Genomic DNA, 14,460 nt, shown 5'->3' with positions numbered 1-14,460 from the left:
TTAAGGGAAAAGGCACCGTATTTATCTCAGTATCCGGTAACGAAAGGAGACACTAGGTGTGGCGTCAGTTGCCTGTTATTTTCCCGTCTCTGGTCCCAGTGGAAGCCGCTTCTGAACATCTGGTTGGATGTAGCTGATGGCAGATGTGTTGTTAGTGTTTCTTCTCGGACATTCCTAGCTGCCTGCTGCTGATCCCCATTTTGGTTATTGTTCTTCATAGCACAATTCGGAGTTTCAGTAGGGCTGCAAAGCGTCGTAGAATTAAATAACCAGCTAGTCCATCCGAGTAACCCGTTTTGTGTCAGAGGCTCAGCCCTCTGTGGTCCTGCCATCCCTGTACACTCCCCAGCCCGTATCCACCCAGAAATAGGCCTGTTTCTCATCGGCTCGTCTCTGAGGCTTTTCCTCAGAGGCAGGCCTGGCTCCGTCACCCCTCACACTCCGTCTGTTCGTGGCCCAGCAGGCTCAGCCGAGTGACGCCGCAGCAGACGCTCCTTGCGTCTGAATTTCGTGCAGCCGCTTTGCTCAGCGCTTTCACATGCTTAGTTTTCACTGACTGCAAGCACCTGGCTGGGCTTTTGCTTCTTGAAACTCCAGGTTGCTTCTAGGGTAATCGTGTGGTGTCTAGTAGCAGTATTATCTGTGATAGAAGAGAAGAGAGGACGGAGACTCCGGAAAGTTGAATAGCTCACCTAAGGTCACAGTTGGTTAAACGGAGGCCTGACGGTTTATATTCAGGTAGTTGACTACGTACCTACACTCTTAATGGATTAAGAAACTGTGCCTCAGGCCTGTTGATCAGTAGAAATAAACTGACGTGCCATTCACTTTAAACCAAAAACATACCTATTGTATGTGTGACTTTTGCCTTTCTTTTTCCCTCCAAAAGAAAATATCTTTGCGCCACATTTATCATAAGAAAATCCTGCATTGACTCCGCTTTTTACCTTTTCTTGTATTTCCTCAGTCAGAACTTAAACCAACAGGAAACCTTCAGTCGTCCAATAAAGAAGGAAACAAGTACAGTTCAGTCCACCCTCTGTATCCATGGGTTCTGCCTCCTCAGATTCAACCAACCGCAGAGAGAAAATATCTGGGAAGAAAAATTCCAGAAAGCTCCAAAAAGTAAAACTTGAATTTGCTGTCACTGGCAACTATTCACATAGCATCTGCCTTGTTCTTATAACTACTTACATAACATGTACATTGTATTAGGTGTTATTATACAAGTAACCTAGAGATGGTTTAAAGTATCCAAGAGGATGTGTGTAGGTTATATGCAAATACTTCACCATTTACGTAAGGGACTTAAGCAACTGCGGAGTTTGGTACCCACCTCAGGTCCTAGATCCAGTCACCTGCAGATACCTAGGGACAGCTGTGCTCAGGGAGTCTGGAGAGACACTTTGATCCTCCTGTGCTGAGCTCTTTGTCAGCTGCCTGAGAAGTACTCTATAGCTTTCTCGTTTAGTGCATCAAGGTTGAGCCAAGTTTCTGGGCATTTTGATTGTTCATAGCTTTAAAACCAGTCTCCACAGTCTCCTGGAAGGAGCTTCTGCATGGATCCTCTCATTGCCTCTGTGTGCCATGCTTCCTGTGTTTCCCAGGCCCCGTACAGCTGTCCTGGGTTCTGTGGAGAGTTTTATGCAGAGTCGACCACGAGGCATCACAGTGTAATGGATTCCTTTCCTTGTTTGTACAAGAAGAGCCAGGCTGGGGCGCCTCCTCAATATACCTGCTGGTTCAGAACAGCCTGGAGGGGGGGCATTTTTTCCTTTTTCCATTACACTTGCCAGTTTATTATCTGACACGTTTAGAGTGACGCTGTTTGATTAAAAGAAGTGAAGTGAAAGTCGCTCAGTCGTGTCCAACTCTTTGCGACCCCATGGACTATACAGTCCATGGAATTCTCCAGGCCAGAATACTGGAGTGGGTAGCCTTTCCCTTCTCCAGGGGATCTTCCCAACCCAGAGATTGAACCCAGGTCTCCTGCATTGCAGGCAGGTTCTTTACCAGCTGAGCCACAAGGGAAGCCCAAGAATACTGGAGTGGGTAGCCTATCCCTTCTCCAGCAGATCTTCCCAACCCAGAAATCGAACCGGGGTCTCCTGCACTGCAGGCGGATTCTGTACCAGCTGAGCTATGAGGGAGCCCTCATTAAAAGGCAGTACTTTCACTCAGTTGTGAACATTCTCATTCCTGGTATTGTTGGAAGAGGCGAATTTGGGGGCATAGTCACTTCCGACAGTCACAAGACCAGCTCTGTCTGTCCCGGGCACTGGGCCCTGTGCTGCAGTCTTCTGCATGCATCGTAGCCCTTCATTCCTACCACTGAGCCTTCCAGTTCTTCATCTGTAAGAGGAGGCTGCCATACCTCTCTCCATAGGGTTGTGTGCTATAAGGAAAAAGCGCTGTTAAAGTCTGCTTTAGGGAGTGTGCTCAGTCAACAAGAGAACAGCTTTGTCCTTGTGAGAGAAAAAGGATCCTCCCATGTGGAGGAGCTGGAAGGCTTTAAGCAAAAACTGAAAATGTATCTGCTCCACTCATGACAAAGGTTGGAAGCTGGGACAAGCATAACAAAGGGTTATGAGCATTCACTGAGTGCCCAAGGCTGGGAACGGATGAGGAAGGGTCAATACGCCCGGCCTTGAGGCATTCGAAGGCTTCCTTCTGACCACCTGTTTCTGAGAGCAAGGACTGTTGTTTCATAAGACTCCCTTTAGAGTTTCGCCAAAGCTATGTTATGGCTTGGGCGGTAGGAACTGTATTTTATGCTTGAATGTTTTAGTGTTTATCTGGAATGGCTAGGTGCAAGTCAGCCTTATGCTCTATTCCCTGAAAATTATAAAACTACACAATTGGATAATAAACTTTGTCAGTCCACTAGAGGCTGTCCCTGAGTGTCCTTTTCAGAGTGCAGGTCTCCGAGCCTTACACTCCCACCCCTCATTACTGGACTGAGGAAGAAACAGGCTCAGAGGGGAGAGAAAACGCCCAGAGATGCCCGGGATCACTAGTGCTGAAGCTGAGGTTTGAACTCAGGGCCATCTGACTACAAAGCTCGTCCCCCTGCGCGGTGGCCACACTGCCTCTGGAGTTTCAACCTTTCTGCCAGAGTACAAAGGAAAGCACTTGCCTCCTTAGACTTATTGCCCCTTAAGCCACCTGACCTTGTTCCTCCTATTCCTGAAGGGAAAAGGCAGTTGTTAAAAATGATCAGCAAAAAATGCATCTTCCTGAATGTTTTCTTCTATTTCCTGATTCCTGCTCTCACAGGCCTTTGACCTGAGCAGCTCACTGTTTCTTTCCTTCCGCTCCTGTTATTCTCAGCTTGTCTGACATCACGGTTATAATCTTTTAAAGTCAGTGATCGTGAGCCCACTTCCTGTTCTTCCTCCTTCTGAGTCACATCTGTGCTTCCTTTCCTTCTTCCCTACCTCCTGGCTTCATTTCCCGGGTAAGGGAGGGGTGGGGTGAGGCTGGTCAGACCCCTGATTTGGAGCCAGTTGCCTCCCAGCCGATGACTGGTTGATGGAAGCAGAAGAAGCTGATGGGGGCTGCTTTTGATGGTCATTGAGGTGATGCTTAAAGCAGAAATGAGCATTTCATGACATGAGATAAAGGAGGAGTTAAACTGTCCAACTACATCTAAGCTGACTTTGAGCACATAGGAATCATTTTTTCTACCTATATAAGAAGTTTATAATAATCTAATTTGGAATTTTAAGTTGATCAGATTGATCATTTTTTAAAAATCATGTTTACTAGTTTCTTGACTGAAGTCTTTTCAGTGATAACTCAGCAAAAGATTAATGCTCAGAAGTCAGTGGCTAGAATCAAGATATGGACGTGTCCGGTGATTTTCACGTTACTCATTTCTCAGTTGGAAAAAACCCCCGTTTTCTTTTAAGGGAGGAAGAGGGAAAAAGAAATAGCCAGGGACATAACTATTATATGGAAATATTCAGTTCTTCCCACAGACCTCACCTATGAGTGTTTGGGGAGAATAACAGACTAGTGTTTGTCAGCAGGCATGTGCTGCTTGCTGGGCCTCCAGCATTGCACACTAGGGTTAATTTAGAGCAAAGAGCTAACTCATTGGGAAAGACCCTGATGCTGGGAAGGATTGACGGTAGGAGAAGGGGCCGACAGAGGATGAGATGGTTGGATGGCATCACTGGTTCAGTGGACATGAGTTTGAGCAAGCTTTGGGAGGTGGTGAAGGACAGGGAAGCCTGGCATGCTACAGTCCAAGGGGTTGCAAAGAGTCGGACACAGCTGAGCGACTAAACAACAGTAAGGTTTTACCTAACACCCGGCCTCAGACGTCACAGAGAGCCCTTTCCCCTCTTTCACTGCCTGAAGTGGAGACTTTTGGTGACTGGTACAATGTTTGTGTTTGAAAAACATATTTAAATTTCACCAGTGCAAGTTCAGAGGCAGTTTCATAGAGAAATACAACAACATAGAATTTCAGTGTTTAAGGGACCTTCGGTGTAATTCTAGCCATCTGTTTTAGACTTCTGACCCAGGCCTTCGGCGTGCAATCACAAGCTCGTGTTGGGCGTTTCTGGTGGAAACACAGAGCTGATTCCGGGGTGCTGCAGCTCCCCTGCCGCTTCTCTTTTGGCCAGGAATGGAGAAAGGGCTGGGACCCACTTTGTGTTTGTGGGATCGCGTGTGGTGTGTGAATGGATGGTGATTCTAGGGTGGTCCAAGCCTAATTGCGGATGGCCCTTCTGACACGGGCTGCTTCCTCTAGTCGGAATGCAGGTGAGCGAGACTGCCGCCACGCTGTCCTCTTCAGAGAGCGTCTTCTCATGTCACCGCCCATTAAAAAGCTGTTAGGATGCCCTCATCAGTGCGCTGTCAGACTTGCCTTGATCCTGTTTGTATTTCCTGCCTACGTCTTCCTAAGCGGCCCTGTGACCTTCCCCCAGGATCCTTGTGAGCTTGGGCATTGCACTCTGGGACCCCTCAGGTACAGAGGCTGAGAGCCTGCTGTGAAAGGTGCGGTGGTTCACAGGAGATGGGCAGCACCCTTGTCTGTTAGTGTTTGTAGCTCGTCTTTCCTTTTTGGCTTTCTTTTGTCTGCTTTCTCTTTCCTTCTACAAATAGTCCCTGTGATGGATGTTTCTTCCATTTCTAGCCGCATTCACAGTTTGCCTTTTAGTGAATCTGTTTGGATATCTGAGTGATAACTCTTCCAACTGATTGGCGTCTTCTGTGTATGATAACGTGCATACAGCTGCAGTGTAAACAGAAGCGGTTGTGGAGAAAGGTCTATTAATAAAGGTGTGAGTTCTGAAACATTCCAGAGGAACAGTTCTAAACAGGCCTAAACATTACAGATATTTAAGAAAGAGAAAGGCTGCTGTCCGTCCTCTCAATTTACTTTGACAGTTTTAAAGTCTGGACATTTGAGGATTCACGTGCAGGAAGCAGAAGCCCAGACGGCCTCCGGGAGGTGAATGATGCCACAGCTGAGCCGGAGCGGGCCCCTTGGTTTGTGTCCTGCTTTCATGGTAATTGAAAGGCCTGAACCCAGTAGAGAACAAATGGGCAAATACATTGGAGGCTTCCTTCTTATGGTTTATTGATGCTGTTTTGCCCAAGTAAAGAGATCATTTACCCATAAAAGCTCAAATCTGAGGGTGTTTTTCTTTCTTTCTTTCTTTTTTTCATACTGGCTATTTGAAAGAAGCATTAGGAGATAAAAGGAGAAAAGAAGCTAATATCATTGTCTAATATTTAGATAAAAACCCAAGCAAAACAATTAGATTTATGGTATTTTTCTGTAGCTGTTTTCCTTGGCACAGATAATACCAGGCAACCTTGCTTATTTCTTTCTTTAGAGTTATGTTTAAAAGAGGAAACAGGGCTTTATTGTAAGACATGGTTCTTTCTCATTAGCTGGGAACAAAATACATTTCAATAATGAGGGGCAAAGGTCTTTGCAACTCAAAGTGGTGACGAAGTGTTCCTAGTTTTGCACAAATATTGCTTTTAGTTGAAAGCTTAATGGTTTAGGAGAAATATGACTCCTAAGTATGAGAGTGAGACTCTCGCAGGAGCCTCCCCCACCCGCCAGTGCCGCACATGCATATGGCAGCTTCGTGGCGTGTGGCTCAATCCAGGTGTTGGTGGGTGAGTTGATCCAGGTGCCGTGTGTCCTTGGCTTGGCGCCGGGAGCCTGGCGCGCACTCGTGCCTCTTGGAAGGATTTTCAGTGCCCTTAGGCCCACCAGCTCTGGCTGTTCTGGTCAGCACTCTGCAGGGGAAGTGGTCCTCCATGGCTAATGTCCTTACCTGTTACTGTCATGATGTATTACAGAAATTCTCAAAGAGAATCCTAAGTAAAAACAGATTATGCATGTGGCTGCTCCTGGGCAATAAGATGATTTATAAAAACCCGCGAAGCACTCCACAAGCACAGTTGCCCCATTAGGACACTGTCAAGGCTGCTAGGAAGGTCAGATGTGTTACTGCTGAGTCTAGAAACTAGGTTTTTGACAATCTTAAGGTGTCTGTGGTTTCTCGATTCTTTTGTCTTTGAAGTTTTTGTTGCTAAATGGTATTAAAACCGTAAAGTGAGAGCATTTAGAACTTCCTCAAACTCCCCACCTTAGACATGACTGGAGTCAGTAGGAGGAAAAAGGCGTGTGACATCTCAGCGCTGAAAGGTGAGAGTGAGGGAGCAGACAGGAGCCGGCAAACGCTGGCGACGCTCCGTGCTCCTTCCCTCAGCCTTGGTTCCTGGCCTGAGAAGAAGGGCTGCGTTTCACGGCCTGAGCAGTGATAACAAATGCCAGGCCCGCGGTTAAAAAGATGCAGCACACGTAAGACAACGGGACAAAGAATGGGAGCTGAGCCCTGAATGGCCTGTTTCCTTTTCACGATGTGTGAGACCCTGGCTGGTGACCTCTTGACGATCGGAGTCTCCTCCCCTGTAAAGTGGGGTGGAGTGGAGGTGGAGGGTGGCTTCCCCAGGCCTGCTCTCGGACGTTAGAATTCTGCGAGCGATTGGAGGACTGAAGCAATCGGAGGGCAGCCCCTAGGAAGGTCTTTTCCTGAGCTCAAGCCTGCAGAGGGGTTCGGCACTCCTGCTTTTTAGCGTTTAGAGTAAGTGGGAGGCAGGACTCTCGTGGCTCTGTCGTGACAGTGAACATCTGCAAAGCCGAGAGTCTGCTTCTGTTGGAAACCAGCCGCGAGAGGGCTGTCTGATGGAGTCGTTCTGTTCTCTAGGTTGGCTCCGGCCACAGGCCAAGCCAGGGCAGAGTCTCCTGTCGGCCAGCCCACTTGTCAGTTGACAAATCCATTAGCATCTCCTGTACTTAACGCACTACCTTGCACGCTGTAGAGAATACAGAGTTATCAGTAGTAACAAGGCTGGGTCCTCACGGTATGTCTCCCTCGTGGCCAGCTTCACCCCTGGCCCAAGAAAGAACACCAGGTCTCCCTACCTGGATGCCACGTGCCAGAGAGAGAGGAGCTCTGTGCAGGGAGGAGGGGTGGGGCTCTCCAGCCCTTGATCTCTTCTTCCCCTCCTGTGGGCCCCCTGCACTCAGGCAGCCAAAATTTATCATAGCTTGGCTCTATCACATTCTTCATCCAGAGGGTTTAGTTACTAGAAGTACCAATGTGTCTTCCTAGCGTTCTTAGGAACCTATATGTAATTCTGTGTAAAGTGATTTTTTTAAGATGGAGTTGAAATGCCTTAAGGTTAAGGAGAATCTGTCATTGCTGTTTTTAACTTGCTCCCCCCCTCCCCAAAGAAGCCTTTGATGGAAAAGAAAATAATGATTTTCATGATAGGAAGAATCAAACCTTGATTGAGCTGGCTTATAAATTTTGAGATTTTTGAATGTCAGTTTTCTTAAAGTGGGATTCAGGCCATATGGCACGGGGAGGACCATGTTGCTTATGAATAGATGCTATACCCCGGACCCCAGGGGGGGTTCTAGCAAACACATTGGCTTTTAAGTTCTAGGCCTGATCGAATGCCAGTGGCTTAATTGGTATATTGAATGTGATCAGTGGGATGAATTTCCTTCTGTTTTCTTCTCAAACTTCTGTCTATTGCAAAACATGTCCTTTATTTATCTTGGAGCAGGTAGAGCATTCAGAACAGTGTGGAACATGGAAAACCAGTTGGAGGACTAACTAAGGGGACCATTGCTCACTTCATTTTCTGAACCTGAGATTTAAATCAGAAACTTTGCATTTGAGTTCTGTTTGTAAAATAATTTCCTTTCATATTGTTTCCTCTCAGTCTGTTTTATCATTTGTAATTTGAAGCATATTAAAGCTAACTGGATTTGAGCCTCAGTAATTTGGACTTTAAAAATAAAGACCTTAGGCTATCCAGAGGAAAAGGGTTTGCTGTTGTATGAAATTGTAGGGACATTACTTCACCAGTTTTTGGTGAAGCCAAGTACCCTTGTGATGTCTTTAGAAGCCTAGAGCTTGGAATTAAACTTCAGAGCTCGGTGGGTCCTTGGAGAAAACATAATGCGAATGAGCCGTGTAAGGTCGCACAGCTTTTATTAGCAGCAGGTCCAGCAGCACGTTCTAGAAGCTCTTAGTCTGTACATTGGAATTCACCAGGACCTGATCACATTCCACACTTGTGCATGTCTAATATTACTAAAATAGCATTTATTCAGTAAATCAAGGTTTTCCTAATTCAAAGTGGTGTTTCCCTCAGATCATTATGAGGTATTGAAAATTTCGCAGGCAGAGAGCTAATTAGTAGGTATAATTGATTAGAAAAGGTTTTAGGTTGAGAATTGACCAAAAAATATGACGTTTGTTATAGAAAGTAGAAGTTTGACATGAACAGATAGGTTTCTCTTGGAACTGAGAAATTTTCTCTCAAAATTCAGAGAACATGGAAATAGCTAGGACTGCCGAGCAGCAGGCAATAAAGACCCCCTCCCCCCAGCTGGCCACACAGCACTCCCATTCCCCAGCTGCGAGACGTGGAAGTTCAGAGAATGGACTGTTTTATTTCTCTCCCACTTTCATTTTACTCTTGCTGGTTAGTGGAGAAATGATCTTGGATAGAAAAATCACATTATAAATTTGATAAGTTGCCTTTTGAAATAGAGTTGTTTCCATGCCACAGACATTTGGAGCAAAGTATGTTTATTGAAATATATTTTTATAGAAAATATTACCGAACCTGTAATTGAACACGTATGGCAGTATTTTGAGGAGTGATATGTTCTTAATGTTAATTTGTGGATTAGCTCTGAACTCCCTTCTGCTGTTTTAAAACCTTTGGCTGAGTGAACATTTTCCAAGAGTCTTTGCAGATCTACACAGTGTTTCATGGAATAGAGTATTTAGTGCTTAAATAATGTATAAATCCAGTTGGACAGGAGCTGCCTGTCAGTTTTATTAACTTTGACCTTTTCTCCCATTATAAAGATGCTTCGGTAAATATTTAATGGGCCCCTTATAGATCTTGACAGTCGGAGCTGTGTTCCTGGAAACTGAGAACCGTGTATATGATTAACAAATGTCGCTTAATCACTGTGAGTCAGCTTTCAAGGGCAGGTTTTGTTCTGGGAGAAGAAAACTCCTTCCATCTCCATGTGCTCTCGGGTGTGGCCTACATTGAGAGCATCCAAGATGGTAGAAGTCTTATTGGAACCCTGGGAAAGACAGGCAGCAGCTAGCATGCATTTCTGCTGTTTGGGGGTTTTTGTTTGTTTGAGCAAATGATCAAAATGATGCCAGGTGGACAAAATCACCCTGCCACTCTGCATAGTTAGCAGGACTCTTCCACTCAAAAGAGTCAGCAGGGCTGGAATGGCTGAGCTTGCATGGACCCTAATAAGATACAAAGGAGAAGGAGAGCCAGAAGGAGAGACGGTTCCTGGAGCCAGGAGGGTCCCCTGCCAAGCTGTCTTTCCCTTTAATTCCATAAAGCCCCATGCATATTGCACTCATTGCAAATTCTGGTGGGGAGGATCGAAACCCAAGTAGCTGACATTTTGAAACATTGTCTTTCAAACTTGTACTGTCCCTTGCTTCCATTGATTTCCCATTTAAGAAATCTGCAGGAGAAAAATAAATTTGAGCAAAATTCATTGGTCTGCGATGAGTTGTTAGAGCCAAATTATACCCCCCTTTTTCCACCTCGAGAAGAGCTCCATTTTTATTATGAATGTGATATGTCTCTGTCTTGTATTGTGCAGCCATAAGGCTCCCATAGCAAATCGACCAAGTAAATCAAGAGCCTGTTAAAAAGCAATATGGATGCTCCAAACACAGACATTTCGGTCTTTCCTGGGTCACTGGATAGCTTCATTTTTATAGCCACTTTCAAGAAGCAGATCATTTCAATTGGTTGTGTTTTCTTTCACTCTCTGTTTGTGTGCAGCCCAGTGGCTTTACGGGAGGCCATTTATTTTTCAGGACGTTATTACCCTTTGCATCCAGGGCCCAACCCCTTTTATATGGTGGTCACCAATTTCATTACCATGAGCTGTAATGTAGCTGACTCTGCAAAGGAAATCTATCCATGGAAGAGCATTTTGAAAAGAAATTCAGAGCTGCAGAATGAATTACTATTTGTATATTCAGTTAGTTCTAAATAAATGTTTGAAAGACCTTGCTTAATTTGAGGAGGAAAAAAGAAACATGTTGGATGTTATAAATGTTCTCAATGCAAGTTTCTTAGCTTGGTGTTTTCAAGTTCGAATGTTTTATTTACATCTGTTCAAAATTGGGATACCTTTCAGGGATAATTTTGTTATAGAGATGGATGACAACCCTTCACATCTAAAGTACAAAAGTATGGGATTTAAAAAGGAAAATGAGTGTCACTGTCACATGTCAAATTGGAGATAAGCTTCATTTGGTAACGAGCGAGAGTGTGAGCTGTATTGTAAATCAAAAGATCCTGATGATTGGAGTTGAGGGCAGGGGGATACTCCTGCGTGGGGCACAGGGGAACTTTCTGCAGTGATGGAGGCTGCATCTTGATGGGGGTGGTGGTGTCACAGGCGTATGTTATCAAGACATGACCACACTGGACACCAAAATGTATGCATTTTATTTTATATGAATTATAACTCAATTATAACTTTTTTAAAAAAGTCCTGTTTGGTTTAGAACTAGGCAGTATTATTTCTCTTTTCCAATAGAGAAAGTCTAGAGGAGTAAAATGATCTGTCCTGAGTAACCTCGAAGCTCAGCAGTCTGTCAAAACAAAGCGAACGATGCTGGCCCTGAGCCCGCTTAGAGTCTGCCGCGTCCTCGCTTGTATTGTTCCAACTCATGTGCATGGAGTGGAATTAACTTCTTCAGCCAGTTCTCTTCAGTGAGCCTGTATCCATTTGTGTACATTGTCATGAGATACATTCCTGTGCTTATTTTTGTGATCGACACTTGTATCTTAGCCACTGGGAACAACAGCCCAGCTGTATGTTTGAATCTGTTTATGATCAGCCTGTTGTGCTCCTGTTGACCACAGTGGTCTGTGAGTTATGTTTTTTATTACAAGCAAGACATGACAGTAGCAAGAGTTCCTAGAACTAATTTTTTTTTAAGGAAACCCACTGGATCCTCTTTTTGAAAAATGGCATAAGCTTTAAAACCATTTACATAAAGCGAATGTGAACAGAAGTGAAAAAGGAAGTAAAAAATTACCACAATTCTCCTTAGAAATACACTGTTAACCTTTTGGAGAGCATGCTTTAACCTTCTGGAGAACGTTTTTAAGCACCTCTTTGTTTACAATACCTTTTTTTAAAAATTCAACAAAATGATGTTGTAAAGTTCTTTATATATTTACCCAATTTCCCTCTTATTATTGGGCCTTTAGATTGGTTTTGGTTCTTTATCATTTTGTAACGCTGTGATGAGCATCCTTATTCATGCTTGTTTTCCTGCTTGTCTGATTATCTCCTATGAATACATTTCTTGAAGCAAGATGTTAGCAGGTATATTTGAAATTATTAAAAATGTTCTGAGCTGGTAAGATGTATCAAGTATTGATAGTTTACTAGCCCTTGTCCTGCTTTTACCAAATGTTATTTTTCTTCCCCTTTTGTTTGGTTTTCCTCTGCAGTTGCAGTACCACGCAGGTCTGGCATCTGGCCTTTTGAATCAACAGTCGTTGAAACGTTCCGCTAACCAGATGGGAGTGTCTGCTAAACGTAGACCAAAGGCTCAACCCACGACTCTCGTCTTACCGCCTCAGTGAGTGATGGGTTGGAAAAAGTTCTTTCGTCCTGGGTAAACTCTAATTTGTGCTTGTTTTTGGCTAATAGAAACTCATTTTGGCAAGATCGTTCTTTCTTTTAAAAACATTTCTGTTAAGATTGGAGACCAAACATGTAGGTCACCTATTTTGCATCGGTCTTCAAAGAAGCAGTTACAACGCAATCCCCAGTTTACCTGGTCTGTGTGTGTCTCTAGGACGTTAAGATACCTCATGGCTTATTCTTTGTTTCCTTTCTCAGTCCCAGAATTGGCAGAGTGTGAGTGCAGTTCTCTGTATTTCACAAATGAGGCCACTGAGGAGCACGCTTTGATAAACTGCAGGCCGTCTAGAGAATCTGGTAGCCCTGGGATTAGAATCGGTGCCGGGCTCACTTGTTCTTTTTTAGAAGAGTAATATATGTGCTCTTCCTTTTCCCAGTAGAGAGAACAGACACTGTAAAGTGTACGTTCGGATGGATGGTTTTTTCACGTGTCTGCCTCTGTGTAGCTCCACCTAGATCACGCCACTGGCCACCACTTCCAGGACTCCCTGAGAATTCTTCTCATGTTCCCACCCTGTACACAGGCTGCCACCTCCCTAAGTTGACCACTGTCCTGACTTCTTTGAACAATTAATTTGACCTGTTCTTGAACTTCGTATAGATGCAGTCACACATGTAACTTTTATATGCGCTGTCTTCACTCAACTTAACAGCTGTTAGACTGCTTGTTCTTTTTTGTTGCTGCGTAGTATTCCTTTGAACATGCCATAGTTTTTCCACCCATTGGATTGGCCTTTACTCGAAACCTCAGGAGTTGAGAGCCATGGCTCACTCAGTGATGTAGAATCATAAATTGAACACACCAGTCTTTGCTGGTGGTTTTTTCACTCCACACACAGACTCCCCTGGAAGGGGTGCTGCCTCCCAAAGGCTTGACCTGGTTTTTAAACACATTGCCCAGCTCAGCCTGTTCTCCTGTTATACCCTCTTTCCTTAATATCCTCTGTTACAAACTACATTTTGAAGTTTCCAGTCTGAAGGGGGTTTGCAGGGGAGATTCGGTTGTTTGCCTTTACACAGGATCTCATTTGTATTGTGTTTGGTTAGCAAATACTTATTATACCTCCTGTCTGCCGTGCACTGTCCTCAGCTTTGGGGATACAGTCACAGGCAAGACAGGCATGGTCCCATCTTCCCAGAGCTTTTGATTTACTGGGGAGGAAAGGCAAAAAGCAAGTACCCCTAAGCAAATAAATAAACTAGTACAGTAATTTCTGGTTATGATAAGTACTTCTGAAGGGAACACATAGGATGGTAAGGAGGGGAGGCTGCTTAAAACAGGTGGTCAGAGAAGGCTTCTCCAAGGAGCTGGTGCTAGGGGAGACTTGAGAACAGGGAGGAGAAGGACCAGTGAGGAGCTGGGAAAACTACAGGGGATGATTCTGGGGGGGTCTCTTCTTACCAGTGGATGCTCGCAGCCCACCATTTGTATGACTTTCAGGTTTTCTTCACCAGCAGCATTTGCTTCCAGGGTGGGATGAACATAACCAGCTGGCCTCCAGCAAGTTCCTTTTTGTCTGCCACACACACAGGCGCCATCCTTTCCAGAGACAGCAGGGCCAGCTTCCTCGAGTGATGCAAGAAAGAGGGAGTTTTCACCATTTGGCAAAAAGCTTCTTCTGTCTGATGCTTTGCACATGTTGACTTGGCGATTCTGCACATCTCAGCTTTTGGCTTTCAGAAGTCTAGTGGGCCTTATAACTTGTCATCCTCCCTGCATGGCTTGTCCACTGAGGCAGGATGCGTGGTGAGAAGTGAAAGACTTTCTAATGGTCCCACAAGACCGGAGCCAGAAGTGTTTGTTGCTAACTCTCTCCCGACAAAAGTCAGTTCTTAGTCCATCTGTTCACCATTTGTTAATTTGCATTGGCTTGAAACCTGTTTACAGGTGACATGCTATTATGAGGACACTTAGAAACTATTTTAAGCAGCAAGGCAATCAACAGACTCTGTTCTCATGCCAAGAAAAAAAAGCTGGGTGTTCACAACTGTCATTATAAATTTATAATAAATCACTCAAAATACTTAGTTTCAAAGAGAAAAGTGGTTTCTGTGCCCTAAGAATGTAGTGTTAAAATGATTTCCTATGCTTGATGCCTCTTTTCCTGTGAAAATTGACTGCAGCCTTTTCATATCCTTGAGCTTTGTGGATTCACATTATCCTGACATCCCTTTTTAGAGCA

General features: G+C 44.6%; 1 protein-coding gene across 1 annotated transcript in view; it reads left to right on the top strand.

Moving 5' to 3' along the window:
* Positions 1–14,460, top strand: part of MED27 (mediator complex subunit 27) — a 216,726-nt gene that overhangs the window by 57,922 nt on the left and 144,344 nt on the right. The window contains exon 3 of the mRNA XM_005687280.1: positions 12,082–12,212. Within this exon, the coding sequence (XP_005687337.1) occupies positions 12,082–12,212 (131 nt within the window). The remainder of the gene's footprint in view (positions 1–12,081; positions 12,213–14,460) is intronic.

This window comes from Capra hircus, chromosome 11 (assembly GCF_001704415.2).
Source record: "Capra hircus breed San Clemente chromosome 11, ASM170441v1, whole genome shotgun sequence".
Lineage (NCBI taxonomy): Eukaryota > Metazoa > Chordata > Mammalia > Artiodactyla > Bovidae > Capra > Capra hircus.
The sequence above is the reverse complement of the archived record's forward strand: the minus strand, read 5'-3'. Positions and strand labels throughout refer to the sequence as shown.